This window comes from Rhipicephalus sanguineus, chromosome 3 (assembly GCF_013339695.2).
Source record: "Rhipicephalus sanguineus isolate Rsan-2018 chromosome 3, BIME_Rsan_1.4, whole genome shotgun sequence".
NCBI classification, from domain to species: Eukaryota; Metazoa; Arthropoda; class Arachnida; order Ixodida; family Ixodidae; genus Rhipicephalus; species Rhipicephalus sanguineus.
The window spans coordinates 169397582-169424409 of NC_051178.1; the positions used below are offsets into that span (position 1 = coordinate 169397582).

The 26828-nt window shown below is 47.5% G+C and overlaps 1 protein-coding gene across 1 annotated transcript; it reads right to left on the reverse strand.

Moving 5' to 3' along the window:
- Positions 1–5700: 5700 nt before the first annotated feature.
- On the reverse strand, positions 5701–17796 carry LOC119387645 (sugar transporter SWEET1). Its single transcript, XM_037655107.2, has 6 exons — positions 17540–17796; positions 17248–17325; positions 17035–17158; positions 13987–14148; positions 13793–13912; positions 5701–5823 (listed from the first exon to the last, which is right to left on the reverse strand). Exons 1-6 carry the CDS (start codon positions 17617–17619, stop codon positions 5743–5745), a joined length of 645 nt encoding a protein of 214 aa, XP_037511035.1. The 5' UTR covers positions 17620–17796; the 3' UTR covers positions 5701–5742.
- Between the last annotated feature and the right edge of the window lie 9032 nt (positions 17797–26828).

Below are 26828 nucleotides of genomic sequence, written 5' to 3' on the forward strand. Positions count from 1 at the left end.
GCTGGTAATGAAGAAACGCTTATAAGTGGCTGCCGTCTCCGAGTCCTGCCAGTAGTAAAAGGTGTGTATATAACACTCGCTGTTAGCTACCTGAAGGATCTGCGTTTTGTGGCGTAGTGGTTAGCGCCACGCTCTGTGGAGCGAGAGTTCGCTGGTTCGATTCCGCGCTTCGGAAGCATTTTTCTGAATTATTTTTCTTTGGGAATTTTTATATTATATATATATAATATATATATATGAAGAAGCTTTTTCCAATGGGCCAAACGTACTTGGGAAGAGAAGAGACACAACTAAGCGGTTGTCTTAATTTTAATTTGCCAACGTGTTTCGACCGGAGGACCGGTCTTCGTCAGGGCTTATGAGCAAATACGCGCTATGCCCATAGCGCTGTATTTGCTCATAAGCCCTGACGAAGACCGTCCTCCGGTCGAAACCGTTGGCAAATAAATTAAGACAACCGCTTAGTTGTGTCTCTTCTCTTCTATATATATATAATATATATATATACTTATACATATATGGTGCATGACGGCGGCGACGGCTGTCCATATAATGCTATCGCAATAAAACTTGAGGGCTCTTTGCAGTAGTGGCAAGATGAGGAGAAATAGTGATAGACAACATTATCGTATGGCTGTGAAGGGAAGGTAAAAGTTATTCCTTGAGATTACATATGCATGAGTTTCATGAAAATGTCAGTGGTGCTGTGCATTGCTTGGCGTTTGTGTAAGTGTACATTACCAGTTGAGGCCAGGGCACTGTTCGCGTGTCCTGTAAAGCCCTCACCCAGTAATTCCTGAGCCTGCTAGCATAGCACGAAGTGTCGTAAAATGGGTATGAGTAGGCCCAATGAAAGGTTAAAGCTAAAGCGTTGATACAAGGGCTGTGTTGTACTCCATGATTTTAAGGAAATCACATATTTACTCGTGTAATGAATGCACTTTTTTTCTTAGACTCCAGCTCAAAGTTTGAGCGTGCATTTATTATGCAGGGTAAACCTCCAGCACACATTCCTGCAATGAATTCAAACGTACATCATGTGATGGTGAGTCTCACATAATTTACCATGCAAAATGCCGTAGAAAAGTAAAACCGAAAGCTACCGACTACCTTTTTAATGAATGGGCAGGAAACACCGACTGTATGCACACGCTTGCAAAAATTTATTGACAGAGATGCCATGCATTTTCTTTCTTCCCTCTATTCAGTCACTTGATGAGCATGCGCTCATCATCGCTGAGTTTGGAATCGTTTCTTTTTCTGAAATCCATAACATGTCTTCTTTTCCTGAATCTGGCACGTTAGATATTCCAGTTGTGTTGAAGCTTTTCCTGGCACCGGCGGCAACCACCTGCCACACTTCATAAATCCAGCCACACGGCATATCTACTGATGGCCACTCAGTTCTGCCAACTGTAGTGAGTTCATGCTGTCCTCTAGCCAGTTTGTGCTCAGCCTTCGAACGTTGTCCTCGAAGGGCTTGTTCGAAGACACCTCCAATGGCTGTAGCACTGAGGTGAGGCAGCCTGGAATCGCAGCAGTGGCAGCGAACAGGTCCCTGAACTTGTTGCTTACACTTTCTACAAGGTGCCCGCAAAAGCTGTCCAAAGCAAGCGTCGACGGATAAAGGAGACCACCCTGTCGCAGATTCCAGATTGTCTCGTTCTAATTCACCGTTAGCTCTGTAATCATCCAGCCTTTCTCTAGCACCATCATGTTGATGTCTCATGGGAAATTTCTCTTCGAAATGTCTTAGGCTTGAGAATTATGAAAGGTGACAGCTCACACCCATCCACTGTCACTGCCAACATAACAGTCAATCTCTGCTTTTCAGTGCCAGATGTGTCGATAAGCCCACTTCATGCACCCTTCTGTTCAGTAGTCATGTTTCTTGGCCTGTCGAATCGGAAAGCAATTTGGTCTACATTAGCAGTCTCTGAAATAATAATGTTCTTTTTATGCCAAAAGCATATAACAAAGCAATAAAAATACACGATGTCGTCTTGGCAGATAGGGGGCAAGCATTGACACAACGTCGTCCGCCTTCTCAGAGAGTGTCCATTGTATTGCATGAAGTGCATTGTCCAGCCGTAACTTGCTGTAAAATTCTTTGTTTGGATACCCTGCTCGTGGGCAGTTCTGCATGCCTCAAGCTGCACTATGGCCAGGGACATAGCACAACCGTCCTGTCAAAGGTTCCATAGATGCAGGACAAGTTGCTCCTCCACTTGCGGACGCTTTCCAGGCTTTGGCTTGCAGAAGGCCAGTTGCGACTTGTTAGTGGTCTGAAGCTTTTTGTGCTGATTTAACAATGAAATGCCTGCCTGCATCACAGTTTCCATGCTCCCAGTGCGTATTTTACAACTTTCAGCTTGAATGCAGTGGTGTAGCTCATGTACTTTCCCATTGCGGAACACAAAAGAACTGCACCACTGCGTGATGACCGTGCATGTGCATCCTTCAAGTCGGCCATGTTCAGTTAACGTCGATTTATGTTGCGTGCCCCTACACAGATTGACAGTTCACGTGACTTTAGGTGAACAGGTGTTGGTGACCCACACCATCATTGCCAGTGAAACAACCAGCGAATGCTGACCGCAGTGGTAAATTTAGGGTGCGTTCATTACACGAATAAATACGGTAGGCCCACAAGGTTTTCTGTTCTGTATTATTAAAAGAAAGCGTAGGGCAGATCTATTTACTTCAGTGCATGGTAATCTCGAGAGAGGCTTGCTAACATGTGAGCTTGTCAGTTAAAACACTTCATCTCATTCTTTAGTTTACTCTCTTGAGATTTTTGCATATTGTATATATAAACTCCCGGAAGCAAAATAGCCACGAAATCCTCTGGGGAACACCTCTGCAATGGCCTGCCACTTCCCTCAGAGAATGGCAACAAACTTCAATAGCTGCGAGGCTAGAGGTGTGGCATGCACACCAAGTTAGTACTAGTACAACTTCAGAAGGCAGTGGCATTTTTACGTCAAGGGCGGATGCACATGCACACAGCCTGTACCAACGAGGGCATGCTCTAGACTGACATTGTAAGCCCCCAGGCAGCCGGTGACCCCACTGTTGGAGAACATTATCAAGTACACAAGTCGTGGAGGCAATCAGCTGCTGTGCTTTGGTCATCTGGGTGGGGCCTCTCCTGCCTTTTTAAGTTCTATAAGACTATAGTTGCCTTTATAAAAGTTAACAGAATATGCATGATGTCACAAAAAACCTAAATCTGTGCCACACATTCTTGGACTGTTTGGTACAACAGTAATGTGCGCAGAAGCTTCGGTGGAGCAGCTTCATCATATGACTGGTGATCATGATATGTGGTGTTTGAGGCGCAAGGGCCATTCTTTGTCAAAGAACGCCTGAGTTACTCTGTAGTCAATACTGCTAAATGTTGTCCACAAGGGTCAGTAGGTGGACACACTGCAGCGATCTGTTCGGCTAAGCATAATTGTGGTCACAACCAGGCGCTGCCAGAATTGTAGCCAAATCGAGAGCAAGTGGAGCACCCTTGCCAGTGTCTGTGCTTGTTTTCATCTACCGTAGCACTTTTGTTTTTGTTTTCTGTTGTCTCCACTCTCTTCTTTTTTTCTTAAAGGACCTTTAAACTGTACTGCTTAAGCCAGAGGTCTCAAACACACGGCCCACCAGTCGGAGTGGTCTAGTGGTTATGGTGCTTGACTGCCAACCCGAAGGTCGCAGGATCGAATCCCGGCCATGGCAACCCCATTTCGATGTAGACGAAATGCTAGAGGCCTGTGTGCCTAGATTTCGGTGCACGTTCAAAAACCCCAGGTTGTCAACATTTCCGGATCCCTACAGTACGGAGTCTCTTATAATCATATCATGGTTTGGGACGTAAAGCCCCAACAACTACTTAGGTATATACATGCGGCCCATGGAGCTTCCTCTGGCGGCCCATGGACCTCCCGCTAGCGACGTGGCCGGCACATGGTCTGGTCTAAAGAGTCTTTTTCGTGAGGCACCTTATGTGGTTACCGTGTGTTGAAACATAACTGTGGAACAAAAGCTCTGTATTTCAGAATCGGTGCCCAGACTTAAGTCATTCTGGAAATCAGTATTGATAAATTTCTGGAAAGCTGACATCAAATGCATTTCAGAATTAAATGAACCATATAGTATATTAGATGTGGGCAAGGCCTTTCAAATGGCAATGTTAGCTGACATTTCGTTCAAACTCTCTTTGTTGCTGAGCAGTGCTGAGCCCTGCGGTGGATATTGCACATTCTACATGGGATGATTGTCCAAAATGCCATCCCATATTTGGCAAGATTGAGGGCAGTATGTAAAAGACATTTATCCATGCTATGTACCTTGACCTTTTGGCTGGATGTGCAGACCCCTCAAGAAGGGTGCATATGCGCTTTTTTATGTTTAACTACTTGGCACTGTGCACCCATTCGACACTTTGAAGACCCCCAACATGCCATTCTCATCTGTTTGCTATGCCCAAACCTTCCGAAGGTCCTATTAGGACAGCTCACATGTACTAATATTTCGTCGCACATGACCCACCACTGCACATAACTCGTATCCACAATTACAACCTGCAGAAGAGTTAAATAGAAAATACTCTCGCATTGCTTGCTCATTTCAACTAAGCAAACTCATTTTACACCTTGGTAGCAATGGCCCCACTAACTGTGCTCGAAGATTGTGTATTTCCACTAAGTTTCAGCCCCCGTTGCCGCTGCCTCTTCTCACTTACTGCCAGTTTCAGCCATTGTTGTCACTGTCACCTTCCTTCTTGCATTGCCCCGAAGCCAACTTGTACACTGAAATTCTTGCATATCCCACACATTGACCTTAGTTCCAAATTTTCTTCCTCTCGTGCTGGCTATACGCGAGAAGATATGGCATTTGTTTCAGTCACATTGTAATCTTGCCATTTGCAGCACTGATGGTCTTAAAATGTAGATATTGCAAACTTGTTTGTCTCACACGACTATGTACTGTCGGAACTGCACATTTATGAGGCCCAAAATGACTTGGCTTCAGCCAGACAAGTAAACCCTAGCATTAAATATTGTTTTCTTCACAGGGAAAGACGACAATTGGGACTGGGACGACAGCGATGGTGCTGATGAAGTTATGGACGTAGTGCCCCCGACACCACCAAGGAAATCGCGGTCCATCAATGATGGGTCATTTTGTAGCACGACAAAATAAGCTGCATGGTCAGATTTTTTTCTTTTTGTACAGAACAAAAATGCATCTCCAGAGGTCACATTAATAACAACCTACATAAATTATGTCAGAACTAATGCAACTCTCTTGTGATGTTTTCCGCTTTTGGGCAGTTGCTCGTGCGTTGAGTGAAGCCCTGATAATTTTTTATATATATTTTTGTGCAGAAGCTTTCACCAGCTATTCTGAGAAATTATGCGCATTTTCAGGAACATACCTTACCTAAATATTTAGGTTTATGTAGGCGAAAAAAGTCAATTTCTGCTACTTACACAAAATTTTTTTTACATCACATGCTACAAGGACACTTTATTTGAGAGCCAGTTCCTTCTGTCATTTTATGTTATCTGAACAACATCTCTGAGGTAGGGGTGCATTTGGTTTGCAACTCGCATTTTAAAGCTTAGTGCACATTTTGTAAAGTACAGCAGTGAAGCAAATGAACACGAACACTCTATAATGTTGTAAATAAAAAATATATTTGTGATATTTGTGCTCTTCTTTAGTGGCCTCTTGTCTTGCATTCTTTCAATACTGCTTTGCTGCAGGGTAGATCACAAAGAGGGCCAGCTGACAAGCTGTAATCAGGGCACCCATGATGTTTGGTGTCTGCAAGATGAAAAAATGAAATCATTAGTGACTGCGGCAAAGGCGTGCTGTAGTGTGCCTGGAGGTTCCTCTCGGAGAACAGACATTCTCTGCTCTCATAGTCCAGCGTCAAATGGTGCCAGAACAAGTTAGAATTTGACAGCAGCTATTGCCTGCGGACTGCACGGTCAGTGTGACCAATGTGTATAGCCTTTACCACCTCTCTGCGGCACATTTTTGCTATACATTTCCTTTCCGCCTGAGATCTTGGCTTTGGTGTAGCTGTGTGATGCAAATTAACAGGATTGCAACAGCATTAATCGCTAATCTCTGAAAAGCCTTCCTTTAGTTGGAGAAAGGTGCAGCATGTTCCCAACACGAAACTGTCAGCCATTTTGTTTAACGTTGCCATTGGCTCCATAGCGTAGGGCGATGCAGAGAAAGAAAGAAGAAAAGAAAAGTACCAAAGGTGTATATTATGCCAGAATTCCCACGGCCATTCATGCGCAGGTAGATGCATACGAGAGAGAGTGGACGTCGTCAAAAAAGGCTGGCTTGTCAAGGCTGGCTGTGACATCGTACTCCCTCATAGCTATTTATTACAATAACAGTTATAGAAAGCCTCCAAGTGAAAACTTGCCGTTGGCCCATCATTGTTACACAAGAAGATCCTATTTTGAGGCCACACCTCTTAGAAGCGACCTCTAAACCTTTAACATATACTAGATAACGAATTTAATGACACCATTTCACAGAAGCTATAATCCTTTCTTAAGAAAGTAGTAACTTGGGTATTTGGCATCCTATAAAAGAAAAAAAAACACCAACTAGAAAAACGAACTTAAATCATGAGTTTGCAATGCTTTAAAGCTGTTATCAGTGGCTCGGACCAGAAACTAACTTGCTAAATGCACATGTGTGTGGAACTAATGTGCTTTATAGCACTTATAACCCACTTATAACAATACTCAAATGCCACGAAAATTTAATTGTTATAATTGCTATAAATGGGTTGCACGAAAAAAAGCAGAAGAGGGGGACAGATGGCTGTTGTGAGAAAACTATAATATCAGATGGGATATGCCAACAGACATCTGTGATAAGGATGACAAAGCTGCCGATTTTTTGAACATGCTTGAAAGCTCTGAAGCTTTCATGGGACCGCCACAGAGCCAATGTATGATAATTGTCTGAAGTTTCGGAAGCTGAAACTCTTCGAAGTCTCAACTTTTTATTCAAATTGCATGTCTGAAAGTGCATTAAAGGGACACTAAAGGCAAATAAATGTTAAGTCGACGTTGATTGTTGAAATAGTGTTGCAGAAACCTTACAGTGCTTGTTTCGTGCCAAGGAAATGCTCATTTTGAATGAAAATCATGTTTTAGTGGTCCGCACAGTGTTAGCGCACTTCCAATCGCGTGCCTGAAAAGGCCTCCTGTGGTGCGATCTCGTATGCATTCCAAATGAGCACGGAGGCGTGGCGTTACATCCAGCCGCACGCGAATGGCCAATGTGAACCGCGACAGACGTCACGGTCCTGCATTGACCAATCGCGTGCAGCTGGATGTAATGCCACGCCTCCGTGCTTATTTTGGAACGCGTACAAGATCGCACCACTGACGTAGCATTTGCCTTGCCCAACATTGCCCGCATTTACTGCCCGGCAGCTGACACTGTGGTTTCTGCTCTGAAGGGCACATTACACATCACATGGACATGGCATTTTGTCAAAGTTTCTGTTAAAGCAACTTTCATGAGTGTGCGAGGCACACGCAGCAGTATGCAATAACGAAACTACAACCGAGACGTGACCGTGCAAGCGGAGTGCAGCCCTGAGAAAACAGAACTGAACTTTTGCACAACCCGCGCCGTTCTCCACTGTAACGTCAAGTTCTTTTTTCATGAATCAAACAAACACACAAGCAGCATTTTATTACGTCTTGGAATGCCCAGAATGTTCTTTTTTTGTCATAAGTAGCTTGAATACGAGTGATAATTTGTACTCGGGCCTCTTGAAGTCATCGGGCTCGTTCCAAAACGTCGCACTGGTGGCGCATATAGTGTCCTACATTTACCTTGATTTCTCGATTGCCAGAGCACTGCTATTGATAATATTGACACTTTAGACATTCTCAAACAATGACCTGTAAGGAGGAAGAAGAACAACATGCCGCAGTGGGACACCACCTCAGCTGGGGGAGCCAAGCGCGAGCTGTTGGTGCCAGCGCTGCGATTCTTGCGTCGGTTGTCGCCGCCCGCTTTCACCGTCCGTAGGCATCCTGCCCAAGTGCTACTTGCGCCAATAAACCCCGTATCAGAGTGGTGGAGGTGCTGGGTACTCAACCTGGAACTCCGAAACAGGAGACTACCCGCTGCCCCTGAAATGGCCAACGAAACCGCCCAGCAAGGCACGACCCAACCTCCGATGGTCATCGTGCCCACGGCGCTGCGCCTGCGCGATCCACCTTTCTTCAACGGCACCGATGAGCAAGACGTCGAAGACTGGCTGTCGACATTTGAAAAGGTGGGCGCAAGCAACAAGTGGGACGACCCTTCCAAGCTGCAATATGTTTCTTTCTACCTGAAAGAGGTCGCAAGCCTCTGGTTTAACAACCACCAGACAGAATTCACCACCTGGAGTGATTTCAAGCAACGCATTGCCGATGTGTTCGGTCGCCCAGAGGTACGGAAGCTCCGTGCTGAACAGCGCCTACGGGGGCGTGCACAGTTGCAAGGAGAAGGCTTCACAAGTTACATCGAAGACGTACTCGACTTGTGCAAGCGCCTTAACCCTTCGATGAGTGAAGGAGACAAGATCAGACACATCTTGAAGGGGATAGACGACGACGCCTTTCAGATGCTGCTGGCCAAGGACCCGCGGACTGTGTCTGAACTCGCCACTCTGTGCCAGAGCTTCGAGGAACTGCGGAAGCAACGGCTCTTGACACGGCGGCCAGCGGCTACAGACGACACTCTCGCGGCGTTGACCCTCGGTGGTGAGCACAACCCGCTGCTGTCAGAAATCAAACGGTATGTGCGCGAGGAAGTGGCTCGACAACTGTCGTGCCTGTCGTATTTACCGACAACAGAACACACTACTGAGCGTCTCGCGCCAGCCATCCGACAGGTGATACAGGAGCAGGTCTCCGAGGCACTGCCGTCCGCCTCCCAGCCAACACCTGTCGCCGCGCCACTGACTTATGCCGCTGTTACTGCTAATCCACCGCGACCTCTACCTTCGTCGACTCCTCAACCTGTGCGAGTACCAACGACGCCTAGTACACAGCAGTGCTACGGAAACCCCTGGCGCACAGCTGACAACCGTCCCATTTGCTACGCTTGCGGGTATCCAGGCCATGTCGCGCGCTTCTGTCGTCGGCGCTTCGCAGCGACCTCTGCTGCACCGAGGTACCCCGAATACTCTTTCCGGGCCCCGTACGACGCGCAACGCGAACCGCCACCTCAACGTGATCGACTACCAGCTGAACATGACCCGCTGCCAGCCGAACGAGACCGCCAACGTGCTTCCGAGTACCGACCGTTCGCTTCCCGTCGCTCACCCTCACCACGGCGCCGTTCTCTGTCACCCCTGCGTCGCCGACCGAACCAGCTGGAGACGGAAAACTGACTGCCGCAGCTCCGGAGGCACGAGCTGCGTCGTCGTCACACTGTGTAAGTCCTCGCCTGTCCCCCGCCAATGTTATGGAAGTGTTCGTTGAAGGTTTCCGAACTCTCGCGCTTGTCGATACTGGTGCTGCCATATCTGTGATGAGCCGGAAACTTTGTCGCTCTATAAGAAAGGTAACGACGCCGCCTTCCGGGTTTTCGCTCAGTACAGCGAGTGCGCAACAAATTCAGCCGGTTGGAGCATGTACGGCCAGAATCGTCATTCAGGACGTTTTGTACCACATAGAGTTTCTCGTGTTGGCCACGTGTTCGCATGATATAATACTCGGATGGGATTTTTTGTCACGCCACCACGCCGTTATTGACTGCGCGCGCGCGCAGGTGGAACTTTCTGTGTTTTCTGAGGCCCCATCTACCGACAGAGAACGACCACTCCATGTCGGCAAGCTTGTTGTTGCCACTGACACTGACGTTCCTCCTCTGAGTGCCGTCATAGTTCCTGTCCACTGCGCTGAATTTTCTGGCACTACCGTTGTGTTCACGCCATCTGACGCTTTCAGTCGCCGCCACAGTACATCGCTGCCATTTGCGGTTTCTGCCACCTCATCAGCATGCGACGGGAATATTGGTTTGCAACCCCACCGTATGCCCTATCACTTTGCACATTAACGAGACGCTTGGCCACGTCCAGCCTGTAGACGAAAATACTATCGTGCCCATTGAATCCTGCGAAACTGAACCAAAACTTCATTTGAACGCTGTGACCCCGCGTGTTACATCGGATGACGTCTCCTCGGATGTATTCAACCGCTCCATCGCAAGCGAGCTCCCTCAGGATAAACGGGCACAGCTTATTGCGCTTCTTCATGAGTTTAGACATTCGTTCGACTTCCCGCAGAAGGCACTGAGTAAAACCAACACAGTTGCTCACCATATCGACACGGGCAGTCACACTCCGTTGCGGCAACGGCCCTACTGTGTATCACCAACGGAACGGAATATCATCGCGGAGCAAGTGAATGACATGCTTCAGCACGGTGTCATCGAGCCTTCTTCTAGTCCCTGGTCTTCACCTGTAGTGCTCGTGCGGAAAAAAGATGGTTCGATTCGATTTTGTGTGGATTACCGACGTCTCAACAAAATTACGCGGAAAGATGTCTACCCTCTTCCCCGCATCGATGACGCCATCGATTGCCTACAAGGTGCCGAATACTTTTCGTCATTGGACTTACGTTCAGGTTACTGGCAGGTCCCGATGGCAGAATGTGACCGTCCTAAAACAGCGTTCGTTACTCCAGACGGCCTGTACGAATTCACAGTAATGCCATTCGGTCTGTGTAATGCGCCTGCAACGTTTGAGCGCATGATGGACAGCATTCTACGCGGCCTAAAGTGGCAGATATGTTTATGTTACCTCGATGATGTTGTCGTGTTCTCACCAGATTTTCCTACGCACGTCGACCGTTTGCGCACGATTCTTCAGTGCCTTACCAAGGCAAACCTTCAGCTTAATCTGAAGAAGTGCCGCTTCGGGGCTCGCCAACTCACAATACTTGGTCGTGTTGTCTCAAAGGATGGAATTCTTCCAGACCCGGACAAACTTCGTGCGGTCGCCGAGTTTCCTAAGCCGACTACACTCAAAGAACTGCGGAGCTTCGTCGGCTTGTGCTCTTATTTTCGTCGTTTCGTCCGTAACTTTGCGTCGATTATAGCACCACTTACGAAACTACTTGCTGGCCCTGCTAATCTTTCCAGTTGGACCCAAGCATGCGACGAAGCCTTCGACACATTGCGCCGCCTGCTTACGTCACCACCCATTCTGCGCCATTACGACCCCACTGCTCCGACCGAAGTGCACACAGACGCTAGCGGCGTCGGTCTTGGCGCAGTGCTCGCGCAACGTAAGCCCGGCATTCCAGAGTACGTCGTCGCATATGCTAGCCGCGCCCTCACAAAAGCAGAAACCAACTACTCCGTCACCGAGAAAGAGTGCCTCGCAATTGTGTGGGCATTAAGCAAGTTTCGTCCTTACTTGTACGGACAGACTTTCGACGTCGTAACCGACCATCATGCACTCTGTTGGTTAGCTTCTTTGAAGGATCCTTCCGGTCGCCTTGGACGTTGGGCTCTTCGCCTACAAGAATTTGACATCCGCGTCGTCTACCGATCTGGGCGAAAACATTCTGACGCGGACGCGCTCTCTCGATCGCCAGTGCAATCTAGTGAAGACCCGCATTCAGAAGCTGCCTTTCCCATCACTGCCGTTTCCGTCACGAACATGTCATCTGAGCAGCGAAAAGACCCATGGATTGCCTCTCTCCTCAACGTCCTTTCCGACTCTTCAACGTCTGCATACCCACGTGCTCTTCGTCGCCAAGCCACACATTTTGAGATACGAGACGCGTTATTATACCGAAGAAATCACCAAGCAGATGGTCGCAAATGGCTCTTGGTTATACCAAGCCACATGCGATCTGACATATGTGCATATTTTCACGCTGACCCGCAACATGCTCACGCTGGCATGTTGAAAACATACCAACGGCTCCGCCAGCGTTACTACTGGCGTGGCATGTACACCTTCGTCCAAAAATATATTCGATCATGTCCATTGTGCCAACAACGAAAGTCATTTGCCCATTCACCCGGATTACTGCAACCTCTACCGTGTCCGGCACGCCCTTTCGACCGTGTTGGCATTGATCTATATGGACCGCTTCCTTACACCGCAGCTGGCAATCGATGGATAATTGTCGCCGTCGACCATCTAACGAGATACGCTGAAACAGCTCCGCTACCTTCAGCCGGTGCTCGTGACGTAGCCAACTTCGTCTTACGCCGCTTCGTCCTGCGTCATGGTGCACCACGCGAACTACTCAGCGACAGAGGGCGCGTGTTTTTATCCGAGGTTCTTCAAGAACTCCTTCGCGCATGTCGCACGGTTCACCGCACCTCTACAGCCTACCACCCGCAGACCAACGGTCTCACTGAGCGCTTCAACAGAACGCTGGGAGACATGCTCGCGATGTATGTCGATTCTGACCAGTCAAACTGGGATGTGGTCCTCCCCTTTGTAACTTATGCATATAATACGGCAACGCAGTCAACGACGGGCTTCTCGCCTTTCTTTCTTCTATATGGCCGCGAACCGTGCGCCACCCTTGACACTATTTTGCCGTATCGTCCGGACGCCTCCGAATTCAGCCCTGTTTCTGAAATTGTGCAGCACGCTGAAGAGTGTCGTCAGTTGGCCCGCTCATTCACCTCGGACAAACAGGCCCTCGAAAAAGAACGCCATGACCGCGACCAGCAAGTCGAGACTTTCGCCGTAGGTTCGCTCGTTTGGCTCCGACTGCCCTTCCATTCCCCTGGCCTGTCGTCCAAGTTTGCCCCCAAGTATCACGGTCCTTATCGCGTCGTGGAACGTCGATCACATATAACATACGTGATTGAGCCAGTCACGCCATCTACAGACAGGCGCCGCCTTGGTCGGGAGACAGTCCACGTCAGTCGCCTCAAACCATACCACGACCCCTTCGTTCTGTCGTCACCTTGATTCGCCAGGATGGCTCTCCTTTGTCGCCGGGGTGTTGTAAGGAGGAAGAAGAACAACATGCCGCAGTGGGACACCACCTCAGCTGGGGGAGCCAAGCGCGAGCTGTTGGTGCCAGCGCTGCGATTCTTGCGTCGGTTGTCGCCGCCCGCTTTCACCGTCCGTAGGCATCCTGCCCAAGTGCTACTTGCGCCAATAAACCCCGTATCAGACCTTTCACTCTGACATAAATTTTTATTTGCCTTTAGTGTCCCTTTAGTAGAAGCCACCACCACTCCCAAACCGTAGTGGATTTCAAAAGTCAGCTTTGCCACAATGTGAAAACACTATGTGGTGAAGCATACTGTGAATCTGAAGGGGCGCATGTCTGACAATAATACCAAAAAGGCTACAAAATGGGTCGTATGGTACGAGTGCGCAGTAGACGGGGATTGTGGGCGAGGGTTCAGCAGCTTGAATTTCTCGTTTTCTTATTTCATTTCAAGGATATTGCATTCCATTACCTTTCAGCACGGACACCCAACAGCCAGAATTCATTCTTATGGCCGATAATGCGGCATGCGGGCGTTGTTGTAAGTGGGTTATTTCACGATAGAAAACGCACAAAAGTTGACGGTGCAGCAGCTTCTTATTGTTATAACCCATATATTGTTATAAGTGGGTTCGACTGTATTAGCTGCAACCCGCGGAACTTAAAAGTCAGAAAAGCTGCTTACATCAAAGAATGTGCAGGTCCACATTATAGACCATAACGGAGCAACAGCTCATCTACACAAAGTGCCAAGAGGAAAACTGACAAATGCGACTCACATAAATGAATGCATCCGCACAAATGAAGCCATACAGTGTCCATAAGCTCGACACAACAAATGCGGACAGGATCAGTGGGAATGGGAGAGTTTCAACACTTTGCGTCCGGACCACATGAAGCTGCAATGTGAAAAGAATGTTTCAGAAAAGTAGTCGAAACGCTAAGCAACAAATACCTGTCAAAATATACTCACCAGGCTGGACAGGGGTGATGCAAAGAACAAAAATGCCGCTATACAGCCCATCATCCCCACGATAGACAGTGAGACATCTTTGTCTGTGATAAAATAGGTGACCTCATAATAGACTCCAGCCAGCATAAGGAGGAGGACAAGAATCTTCCAGTTCAAGGTGCCCTGTCAGGGAGGGTGTACAAAAAAGAAAGGACAATCTCGATTATGATAGACTGCACTGATGAGCCTAACTAGTCGCAGCTGGAAGAGTGCCTGAAAATTGCAATCATTGATTGAAAATGGCTGTAGAAGAAGTCAAAGCAGATTGGCAACACACACACATTTGAAAAGCCACAAAAGAACTGACGATATTGTTCCGAAGGCTGCAGTGAAATAGAGGTTCTAAACATTAGTGCAGTTGGCTCTTTCTGACTGCTCGTGCTGTTGGCTGAGAAGCACTAGTATAGTTCCCAATGACGACAAATGCACAGCTTCACGAAAACTGCCTAGTTCAGGAAAAGGTAGTGCAATATTGTACATGTTTAGATGAGAACACTAACCGATCCGAGCAGCCAACTAAAAGCTGCAAGTAGACCCAATATAGAGATACTCTTTGGTCACTACTGGACAGTTTTCTTTTGCTGTGCCAAGAGCAAGGAAGTGTTGCAGCAAATCAGCACAACAAAGAACTTGTGAGCACATGTCAAACATATTTAACTTTCGCTGCTTAGCGATTTTGATCTCAGCTTCTAAGAGGCCTTCTAGAACATACGCTCCAAATTAATTTCGAATTACCTAGGGTTCCTGAGCGTGAACTAAAGAGAAGTAAGTAAACTAGTGTTTTTGCGCTTTGCCTGCATCAAAATGTGGCTGTTGTGGTTGGGGATCGAAACTGCAACTTCATGCTTAGTGGCAGAACATCATAGCCACAGAGCTGCCATAGCAAGTAAGGATACCGCACCTACTGAATAATGTGGTTTCTTTTTACACTACAACATCTTTATAGACTGCCTGCAATTGCTGACATAATTGTAGTCCTTGAACTCGATCGCTCCAAGGGTCGGCCATTATCTGCATGAAAAATAGAGCAGCAGCATAATGCACTAAATAACCAAAGTTCACTAGATAACTTTCTCATTAATTTCAACACAGTACATCCTAGTAAGTCAATGTGCTAACCACCTTGAATAATTCATATTTTTTATTAGCTCAAGGTGTGATAACCGAGCTTTTAATAGGTACTGAACGTCATAAACAGTACCTGAGACACCCTGTATATAAGTACATTTGCAGCTTCATGTCCAAGTCATAAGTTGTGAAAAGATTTCATTTTATATTCTTTTACATATATATTCCCTCATTTATTGCTTGTCTGTTTACTTTCTGCAAGGATTTTGAGAAAGTGAGCTCTTGATTAGCTAAATTCCTGTACTGTTACAATTATTAAAGAATATAACGGCACCAGGTCATGCATTCCTGCTTTCTCACTTATTCTAGAGTGACGACTGTAACAATGTGTGGAGAAGCTAAATCGAAAGATTTTGAATACACCCTATGACTGCCACAAAGTAATCCCCTAGGGAAGATATTTTTTAATGCAACATCATTCATACTGCAGTGTTGTTCCTTGAAAGCCCCTTTTATATACAGGTCTTAGAAGACTGGATATTATTTTAACATAGGGTAGCATACTCCATATGCATAAACATCTCCTGGGAACTAACAATACTGCTTAAGGGTTCTGAACCAAAAATAAATAGGAATACAAACGGCATGAGAACAATAATGTAGACTAGTTTGGATGGACTAGTTGGAGAATGGATTACACTCTTATTTGGTAATGCTTGTCATCTCTTCTATGTTTTGTCATTGCACTGCCCAAAATGTGGGTGTACAGGAACTGATGTAGCAACATTGACAGAAACGGCAGGAAGGACACATAATTTCCAGCACATTTCGGGTTAATATGTGAAGGCTTTACTCTTTCCTGTACTGTTATATATAGGTTAATGTGTGAAGGCATTGCTTTTTGTTGTGGAAGTGCTAAGACCGAAGACATCTAATACTGAAATTCAAGACGTTCTGTCTAAAGAATTTTAAATGTTGCAACACAATTAGAGCATAATTTGTACACACCAGTGGTAGCAGAAAAAAAAGCTGTCTAGTGTGTTCTTTTTATCTCAGATTACAGCAGAGCTGATTCTAGATTCTACAGCAGAGTTGATTCTAGGTTTTAATGCACATAATTTGACACGCTGTATATCGGAACATGTTCGCTTCTCCGTTTTATAGCTCTGGCATGGAGAGTACACTTTTATGGAGCAAAGTAATGGCATCATACTTTTTTATGTTCATTCAACATTTTTGTCACACTTCCGCGTAAATACGTGTTCATGCCGGGCAAGCTTATGTGATGGATATTTGTTCAGCGGGATGTAAGATAGACAGCATCAGTTTAGGTGTCTTCCGTGGTTTTTCATGACCATATGCACGAGAACAAGCGCGTGTTACGATGCAAGAGATAATGAAATGCCAGGATAGCATTCCAAAGGTCTGGAACATCTCTCACTCAAACTAAACAGCAAGTTTAAAGTTTATTTTTGGTCGCGTTGCACTGAAGAAATTGCTCACTAAGAACGTCATACTGTCATGCGAACGTCAGGTACATACGCGAGTGCTCTCGGAGTTTAAAGCTTTAATGTATTCACCAGCTCGCTGTCTGACAGGTGCTAAAACCAACATGCCATTGTTGGGGGGCTCCTGAACTGTGACGCTTTGGGGTTACTTAACGTGCACCATAGTACACGGGCGTTTTTTGCATTTCGCCCCCTATCGAAATAACGAGAAAAAAAAAGAGAGAGAGAGAAAGAGAACAACATATATAATTACAAAGAAAAAAAAGGAGAAACAGAGAACGCGACGCTCCCCATACGTAGTTAATTGCCCACAACATAATCCTGCAAGCTACTTGCATGCAGGCCCTAGGTTACAACTAATAATAATAACAAGAACTTTTAACAACAAAATAAAGATCACGTGGTAGGGAAGAAAGTAGAAGCTCCCACTCACTTTGACTTTTGTGTACGAGTAGAAATAGCACAGGAACATCATCTGCAGCAGGAAACCAATGGAGTTCACCCACACTAATATGCTGTCTCCTTTCATCACACCGTACTCGAACCAGAGGAATGTGCTGAAGAAGGTACGAAAGAAAGTGAAAATGAAATAGAACTGTCGAACAGAGCCGTTCTTCAATTGCCACGTCAAAGTACACACACTTACGCAAGCATGCCTGCCAAGAAAGGCAACGGGGAGAGATCGTGGGTACCGCCTTTTTCACGAACTTTTCTGCATATTTGTCTGAAACGAAAACGGCAAACTTTCGGTGATCACAACTACCGCAATTCGCGCCGTAACTATTCGACTCGATGACATCTCTCGCTCGGTTTTATCGTACACGGCACACGTGTTGCGCCGCGCAAGTGCGCGATCACAACACGTCGCTCGCAGCAGGTGTATTTAGGGTGCACACGATCACGGGATTTTTATGAGCCAGTAAATTTCAGTCACTCACACTCCGCTCGCGTAGTTGACTATGGTGAAGACGAGCGCCAGGTCGCCTACGATCGTTTTGGCCGTTTCCGTAGAATACATGGTGCAGCAAAAGGCTCTGGTTATTCACGTCTCTCGAGGATGCGCTGTGCCAACAGTCATAAGTCATCTCCAACAGGCGAATGCGAAAAGGAACATGTCAGAGCCGGAGGAACGGCAAGCAGAAACTCCCGGCGAAAGAATCAACGAACGAAACCAACGATCGAAACAATAAACAAAACAAAAAAAAAAGTCCCGCTTACCTCACGGTTGCCAGTTGAAGTACGGCGCACCGCGGACACAACGGCAGTTTTCAAACCAGTTTCAAACCCGTTAAAGGTCAAGAAAGCTGAGAATCAGAATGTGTACGTCAGAGATACGTATCTTTAACTTTTCTACGCAAATGGAGAAAGGTCAGAATTTAAGTCGTGCGTATATCTCGGGCGTGAAGACTGCGCGCGAAATTCGAAAGGCTTAGCGCAAAGCGCCAGATTGGAACGTTACGAAAGTGTGTAACTGGGCTAACAACAATCCGACATCTGTACCTAAACTTATAAGAGCGAAACAAAATATAAATAAATGAATGAAATGACACAAGAATATTGTGTTCATTTTCAAACGACATTAAAGTATGTACTTTTCTTCTTGTCAAATCTGTTTTTTTTTTTGCTTCTATATTTACTATTTATCACTCGCTGCAGTTCAGTTTCGTTATTCCAGCCTTAATATATAGGAGAAAACATGAGAAAATGACAAGGGAAACGGGGCGGAAGGGGTTAATCGCAGCTTGACACATTAACACATGATATGCGTCAGTGTTACGGAGTTGCCACTCCGGAATTGGAATGACTCCGGAATCATTCCACATTTTCGCGACCCCGGAATGGAATGGGAACAACGCTTAGAGGAATGGAATGGGGATTGAACTAAGCGCCTTTTGCACGGAATGGAATGGGAATGGAATTACGTCTTTCTCCGAAAATAGAGCACGTTTTCGTCTACGCGCTGTTTTTCAAACTTCAAACATTAGTAAGTCAGAGCCTCGAATTTAACAACAAAGCAGTATTTTTAAACTTGCTTCGCTGATTACGGGAACGGTACGCTTATAAGCAACTCGACTACTACAAACCGAGGCATAAGTCAGTGTACAAACAAATGCATTATCCCAGGAGATACTGAAGGAAGAAACAATTAAATTATCCCTGCGCGCTGGTTCCCATTGATACCCCCACACGAAAGTGGCAATACTCTATGCGCAGCCTGATCTTTATCGTACGAGCAGTTTAGTACCTGACACACGTAAATAACCTTTGCGACAAGGAAGACACTGCATACCTGTGCATAGGCGTGCGCAGGGTTCCCCATGAAGGGGGGCGAAGGTTCATCGCAGCGCCCCACCACCCTACTAAGTCAATGTATGGGGCAGATTTTGCGCCCCCCCCCCCCTCTTAGGTGACTAGAAGGGTCAATGTACGGGGCAGATTTAAATTACCAATGTCTGTTTTCGCTGTTCTTGGGAAGATACAAAGTGTCAATCACCTGTGGTGCATACCCGCTTACCGTGGCCTGTCGTATACGGGCCACACGTGTCTGGAGGAAAGGGTTTGACGACGTACGCGACAGGATTTTCACGTTATTCATGTCGTGACCAGACAGTCATATTCACCAAACCCTCTTACCTTCCCATACCAATTTTGGTCTACACCAAGGCAAGGATGCGATCCCGATCGAGAGCAGCCACACGTACAGGCGGCTAGATAGATAGAAACGACTCAAACTGCCATCGGGTTCGCGAAGAAATGCTCCGCATTTAAAATGAAATGAGAAACAAAATTTCTAGGGTTGGATGGGATTTTAACGCGCTCTGCGTGGCAGTCGACTATTCTACCACAGTGCCACTCTGGTGCTTGTAACTCATTCGCAAAAATACTCTATACAGGCGTCATGTCGGTCAAGGAATCTTGCTAACATATGTAATATAGCGCGCAGCAGAAGAGTAAAATGACAACCTGGCGTCACACAATGCGCATTGCGCAACGAGTCGGTCGTTGAATGCTTCCAACCCGTAACAAAGGGCTCTGCCAAAATTCTTCATCGCCATCAGCCACAACACAAAGTGCATTAATGCCTTACAAATGTGTAGCGGGTACCATGATTCTCCAAAGAATGATGAAAAAATTACACCATCTCCCGCTAAGGGGGACCATGAGGCGATGCGAAGCCGGAGCACTTGCACGATCGCGTTCCGTTGGCGATCGTTGGGCATGCTACCGACCTCGCGTCGTGGAACGCGAAGAGGGACGCTACGCGCGTCGTATCTTCCATCTAGCCTGGCCGTTAATTCTCACAGGGCGAGCGGGGGAGCGCGGTCGACAGGCGGCCGAGAGGGGGGCAGCGTAGGAGGGAGAGAGAAGGGGAGGGGACGCGCATGCGCACGAGCTCACCGCGGCGTTGCGCAGATGAGAGAATTTCGGCATGTCTAGCCCGCGTTTCAGAGGAAGAGTGGAAAGGGGGAGGGGAGAGGGAAGTGGAGAGGGAGAGTGGAGAGGGGAATGGGAGAGGGGAGAGGGCCAGTGGAGAGGGGAGAGGAATGGGTAGAGGGGAGATGGAAAGTGGGGAGGGGGGAGGGGAAGGGGAGAGGGGGGTGAGTGGAGAGGAGTGTGTGGAGAGGTATGCGCATGCGCAGTAAGGGTGGTCACGCCGCACACCACCACCACCACCACCGGATTGAGCTCCGCCTTAAGATACTTCGCATCTAAAAATAGTGGCTGCTTCGCGACTACAGAAAAATTACGGTGATTTATGGCGTAGTGGGTACCTTGCATATGTACTTGTATTAATAGAATACGTTGCTGGGCTAGTTGGTTCCTAATCTTCAAAATTGGATAGCGCGAAGTCGACCAGTACGAAGGAACGCAGAAACACAGGACAGGCGTGTGTGGCCTGTGCTTCTGTGTTCCTTCATAGTCCAGGTCGATTTCGCGCTATCCAATTTTGAAGTACATGTGGGTCATTCCACGCCAAACGTCCCAGACATTGCGCTCGACCCTCTCCAATTGTATTGTAAAAAATTGTGGACGTTCATATCAGTGCACTATTTGCCCTCGGAAGTATTTTTCGGGAAAAAAATTTTTCTTGTCTGTTACAGTGATTGAATTTGCCGTAGTGGGTGAAACATAGGTTGCGAAAAATATTCTAAAAAATACAGTACTTTACGGAACGCTTCAAATATCTGCTGTTTACTTGAAAAGGAATGGCACTATCTTATTATCACCCATTGACGACCACTACTTTGTCTCACGATGTGCTTTGTGGTGAAGCAATGCTGCAATTCTGTGCCCATTTTGATTATTTTTTAAAAATTCTACGAATATTACAGACGAAATAGGACTATATCACATGGCTGGATAGTTGGCAGTAAACGTGTCAAAAAAGTATTGAAGTCGTTGACCAACTAATTTCGAAGTGGAAGGGGCGCAAACATTGAAAAATGTGTGAAATGCTCCACGTTCAGGCACATGTAGAGTGGTGATGCAGTCCACGTAAAAATGCACGCTTGGTCTCGTTGGGAAGAGTAAACAAAGGAGATTTATTTGTGAAAGTTTCATCGGAGTGTTTTTTGTTTTTGGCGAGAAACAAAAATTTATGTTGAGCGTTCGCGGCGTGCTTGGGCGCGGGCCCGTAAGTCCGCTTCACTGCGCCGCCACTGTTCCTTGGGGCAACGGAAGTATGCAGCGCCCACGCGGGTGGCACGATCGTGTGCTGCTGTGAGTTTTCACGTTTCGACACGCATTCTTCGGCTTTCCGCAGTGCCGCCGACGAAGTGTCAGGGAAAACGAGTGATGGTTCGTTTAAAATATATTATTATATAATAAAAGTGGCTAACAGGCACGGGAATACACTTATAATTCCTTTTTATGGGCAGCTAGCTTGAACGTGACTCGCGCCATTCGTGCCTCGGAGCCGAATGGTGCTACGTATTCTTACGCTCGGATCTTCGACAGAGGTGAACTTTGCTCCGGTGATCGCGTCGCCGAGCGAGTACGCGGCACTCGAAGGTTCGTCTTTCGGCCGCATCCCTTGGCAGCGCGTAAGATAAACATTGCAAATGGTGAGTATACTGCTATCGTGTCATATTTTAGACGGAGAGCCTGTACAACGGAAACCGAAAGCAATAAATATACAAAGGACGAAGCCGCAGGCGGCTTCGTCCTTTTAAATGTCTATCGCTTTCGCTTAGTAATCGCAAGGCGATTACTAAGATGAAAGCATCGCATACAGCGTCTTCCAGAAAAGTTGAGCTCTCAGCAAGGTCTACAATATCAGTCAAAGGTACGCGCACGTTTCACCTTTTCGTGCCATCATCACTGACACACTCTTAAAGGGGTCATGAAGCACCCCTTGGGCTGATTGAAAAAAACACATCCTGCGGAAAGCTGACACGGCTATGAACTGCTTCTGCCAAATATTACAGTCGTGCGCGCCGGCTAATGGCCACAAGCGGAGCGCGAAGTTGCCGTTTCCCTAGCACCCTCTTTTCAAACAGAGGCCGGTTCTCACTCTCGTCGGGGGCGGGGCGTCCTTGTCCGCTGTAACGTCGCAAGAGACATAGCATTGCTTATTGGACCGATAGCCGACGTACATCGAGAGCGGCCGTTCGGAGTACAGATGCGCTTCTTGCCGCGGGGTTGCCGCCACTTGCCGGCGCCGCACTCCTCAGTACACGGTCAGCCGCACTCGCGCAAGCGAATCACAGCGGGAGAGCGATCGCGTTTTTCATGACGCGCGCTGGCGTAACTTCTTTCCCCCATGCCATCCCTCCCTGTCTGGCTTCCAGTGCGCTCGCCGGCACGAGAAAAGAGAGAAAGCGCTGGGGGCGTGCGCCAAACCCCCGTAACTCCGCTGATTCTTGACGGATTCGAGAAAATTTTGCGGCAATCGATTCGGGAGGCAGTACACTCCGATACTGAGGCCATTAGATCATTACTTGGAAAAGTGGTTCATGACCCCTTTAATGCCGGGCTCACCACCTACTCAGCAACACAGGCATTTCAAGTGGCGAAGACCATACGTCGGCAACGGAAGTAAGAACTGCAACCTCCGCAGAGATCGAAAACACAACCCAAGCTCTGCGCCTGTCGTACGTGTGCATGCAGTGACGTGGCAATGAAATCGTGCTCTGCTCCGACTACTACCGGCAGCCTTTAGTGCCCTTCCGAAACATTCTGCCCAGCCATATACACTGTTTGCAAGTTTTCAGCAACAGTGGAAAAACTCACAGCAGCACACGATCGTGCCACCCCCGCGCTGGGCGCTGCATACTTCCGTTGCCCCAAGGAACAGTGGCGGCGCAGTGAAGCCGGACTTACGGGCCCGCGCCCAAGCACGCCGCGAACGCTCAACAATAAATTTTTGTTTTTCTCCGCCAAAAACAAATACACTCCGATGAAACTTTCACAAATAAATCTCCTTTGTTTACTCTTCCCAACGAGACAAGCGTGCATTTTTACGTGGACTGCATCACCACTCTACATGTGCCTGAACGTGGAGCATTTCAACACATTTTTCATGTTTGCGCCCCTTCCACTTCGAAATTACTTGGTCAACGACTTCAATACTTTTTTGACACGTTTACTGCCAAACTATCCCAGCCAGCGAGATAGTCCTATTTCGTCTGTAATATTCGTAGAATTTTTAAAAAAATAATCAACAATGGGCGCAGAATTGCAGCATTGCTTCACCCACAAAGCACATCGTGAGACAAAGTAGTGGTCCGTCAATGGGTGATAATAAGATTAGTGCCATTCCTTTTCAAGTAAACAGCAGATATTTGAAGCGTTCCGCTAAAGTACTGTATTTTTTTAGACTATTTTTTTCGCCAACCTATGTTTCACCCACTACGGCAAAATTCAATCACTGTAACAGACATAGAAAAATTTTTTTCCCGAAAAAATACTTTCCGAGGGCAAATAGTGCACTGATATGAACGTCCACAATTTTTTACAATACAATTGGAGAGGGTCGAGCGCAATGTCTGGGACGTTTGGCGTGGAATGACCCATGTATTAGATGCCCCAAGAGAGTCTACGACGGGATCTAGAAAGGCCGCTCGTCCAGCTTTCGCTGTGACAGTGCTGCGCGTTCGGCGCAGGCCTGGTGATTTTTTTATCAGAACAGCGGTCTCGCACATCAGAGAGTGCACTGAATGACGTGCTGCTTCTGAGGTCGTGCTCACTCCCTTGACACAAAGCATTGAGCCCGCTAATAAAGATCGTAATTGGCTTTTGAGAAAATAGACACTATGACTTTGAAGGGTATACTGGTTTGTGCTAGTTGGTAGGAATTCGTGGTACAGTTACTTCCGCTCCTCCGAAGAACGTGGGAAGAACGTGTTTTACGTGCACCTTCTTAAGAGGACGGCAAGTTATTACATCACAAATCAAATGTTTTTTATGATTAGCTTAACTTCAATTTTTTGCATACAAAAAAACCGTTACGAACCGTTACGGAACATTATTTTTTCGCTCCGGAACAGAAACGGAACGAAACTTTTTGCGGTGCAACGAAACTAAACCGAAACGAAAAACATTTCGTTCCGACACCCTGCGATTGACTATGAAGATTTCACAGGTAATATAGAGGTAGACTAGTTATAGAGATCCTTTTAGGGGCGAACCTTGTCACGTTTCCGTTGTCCGGCATAACCACCTTTGCAAACTGCCCACTCTTCGTCTTTGCAAACATCCCACTACGACCCATCACCGATCCTTTGCAAACTGCCCACTACTTCGTCTTTGCAAACATCCACGACCCATCACCGATCCATCACTTCACCGACCATAAAGCCGTTATAATGAAGGGGGAACGGAAGCCACGTCTAGCTACCACTTAAGATTAATAAAATTTCTTTTATAAATATATACAGTGTTTGTCACGTCTCTGATCATGTACTAGGCTATCGCTTTGATTACTGCTGGGCAACCACGGTGTAACCATGATTGCTTTAGGAGCTTCGCCCACGCTCCTCATCATTCACCCGTAGATGTGGTGTGATTTTTTTGAATTATTGTGGGTCGCGGCTCGCTTTTTCTTTGCTTCCATTCTGCACCGCGACTCGCGCCGCGTGGCCACGATTTCGAACGGTCAGGGAACAGTCGCAGGCTGCATTCACCGGCGTCGGCCGAGCGCAGGCAGTGCGACTGGAGGCGGTGACCTCGGGGGCCTTGCTGTCAGGACCTGCGACTACGGCACGCTGAGGCGTCGGTCCCTCGTCGATAAGCTCGCCTGCACCTAGTCTCGGAAACTTCCTGGGGACGGTCGCCTCGCTCGCAAGGCTTCGATTCTCGACGCAGCAATGAGTCGTTCTGCGCACAACTCGGAGACGATCATCTTCCTGACGGCAGCGCCTCGCGATGAAGAAGAGCCACCAGTCACCGAGAGCAGGCGACCCAATAGCAGGAATCAGATGTCGCGCAAGGCCGTCTACAAGATCGTGCAGCAGGCGCCGCCCCCCTCTCCGCCGTCGCCCGAAGAGGACGAAGAGCAGCGCGAAATGAGCGTGAGCATCTCCCTGGAAGAGACCAACGCGCCGATGGGCAAGGTGCCGGGGCTCCCGAGCGGATCGCAAGTTCTGCGCGTGCTCCCGCAGGGCGCTAGCATTGTGCTTGAGCAGGTAAGCACTCCGCCGCCGTCGCGTCCGCCATCCTCGTCGATGCCTCCGAGGCGCAAATCCCTTCCGGCTTCGATGCCGCCCAAGAGCCCCAAGCCCAAGTCTCGTCCGCCGTCTAGGTCCAAGTCGCGACCGCTCTCCCCTCCCATCATCGAAGTGGTCCAGAAGCAGAGCTGGTACGAGAGCGAAACCGAGACCGAGCCGGAGCCGGCGCCCGAGCCAGAGTCCTCGAGCTCTCAAGAAACGGAGTTGAAAATCAAGTTCGAGATCGGTGGCCGTAGCGGTTCGGAAGAGGAAGGGAGGCCTGAGCGCCGCAGGCATTCGAAGTCGCCCGAACCGTGCCTCGACTGCTTGGAGGAGTTTGTCCGCCGCAAGAGAGCCGAGAAGCAGCTACAGGGCACGGACGCTTCGTCGCAGGTGGAGGTGACGATGAGCAAGAAGCGCATCTGCTCTCGTCGCTCGTCCAAGTCGGTGGCGACAACATCGTCAGGGCAGAGCTACCGTTGTCCCAAGTGCATGGCGTGCAAGTCCTGCGGAAGCATAAGTGTCAGTGTGCCGATAGCCAGGAATTAATCGGCTCGAAGACTTCGACCGAGGAGGGCTGTAGCCGCGACCAGAGATACATTTAACACGTTCACGTGCCAAAGAAAAATCGTTGTGATTTCCCAAGAAATATGTTGGTTTTGTGCAGGTACTACCTGATAACGTTGGTCTGGTCGGTCGCTGCAGCTAACCTCTCGAAGGGAAGGATTCGTAACAGGACAGTGTCATTGACTTCGGCTACCGAAGTCTGCTACGAGGCCTGCTACTTTGGTTAAATTAAAAGTTTACTCTTTTCGTCTATTTCTCAAATCATTCGAGTTGATTACGATCACAGTGGGTGAATAACTTGTTGTCTACGCGCAGGATATGCGAGTATATAGTATGATAGTTTTAGTATAGGCGTATAAGAGTACACGTTGCATTTAATTCGTTCTTGTGAAGAATAATAAATAGCGCCAGAGCGTGAGAATAACGCTTTCAGCTCTCGTTTCGTCTGCGCTATTGATCATCCTTCACTGTAATGTACCAACATGCGCAATTCCCTGCTGCAGTGAGCACTTGTGTTCTCTGTAATCTTTGCTGCAACTTGACAAACTATTATAGAGGATACAAAGGTCGAAATTGAGCCTACTTTTCTTCAAGATTTCGCAAACGTAGTGCCAACGTGCAAAATTAACCGAACATGTGAACAGCATGTCTAGCCTTATAGTGACCCGACAGTAAAAGAAGATTTCGTGGTTCGAGTGAGCCCTTAATATCTGCTCTATGGTAACCGTACCCGGCACTTGTAACTGGGAAAGTTGTTCTTTTCTTCAGAGAATTGTAAGTTAGCAGGAGTATGAGTAAGCGTTATTTTAGTGTCCACGCGCATACTGCGCCACTTGCGTAGCAACATTGCGTATTTAAGACGAGCGCTGAGGCATGGATCAATTTTTGTGCGACTCTGTACATAAAAAATGATGCATTCTTCTGCATGCACGCCTAGCGAAGAGTGTATTCGGAACCGGCATTTCTTCCTTTATAATTCTTAGATGATTATGTTTGACATGACTGTAAAAAG

What these genes read in the sequence shown, in the direction of transcription:
- LOC119387645 (XM_037655107.2), bottom strand. Translation starts at nt 17,619, where the DNA reads ATGTATTCTACGGAAACGGCCAAAACGATCGTAGGCGACCTGGCGCTC. An exon ending in GTCAACTACGCGAGCGGAGT is followed by an intron (nt 17,326 to 17,539) that starts GTGAGTGACTGA and finishes TTTTCGTTTCAG; the next exon opens with ACAAATATGCAGAAAAGTTC. An exon ending in ACTCGTACACAAAAGTCAAA is followed by an intron (nt 14,149 to 17,034) that starts GTGAGTGGGAGC and finishes CCTCCCTGACAG; the next exon opens with GGCACCTTGAACTGGAAGAT.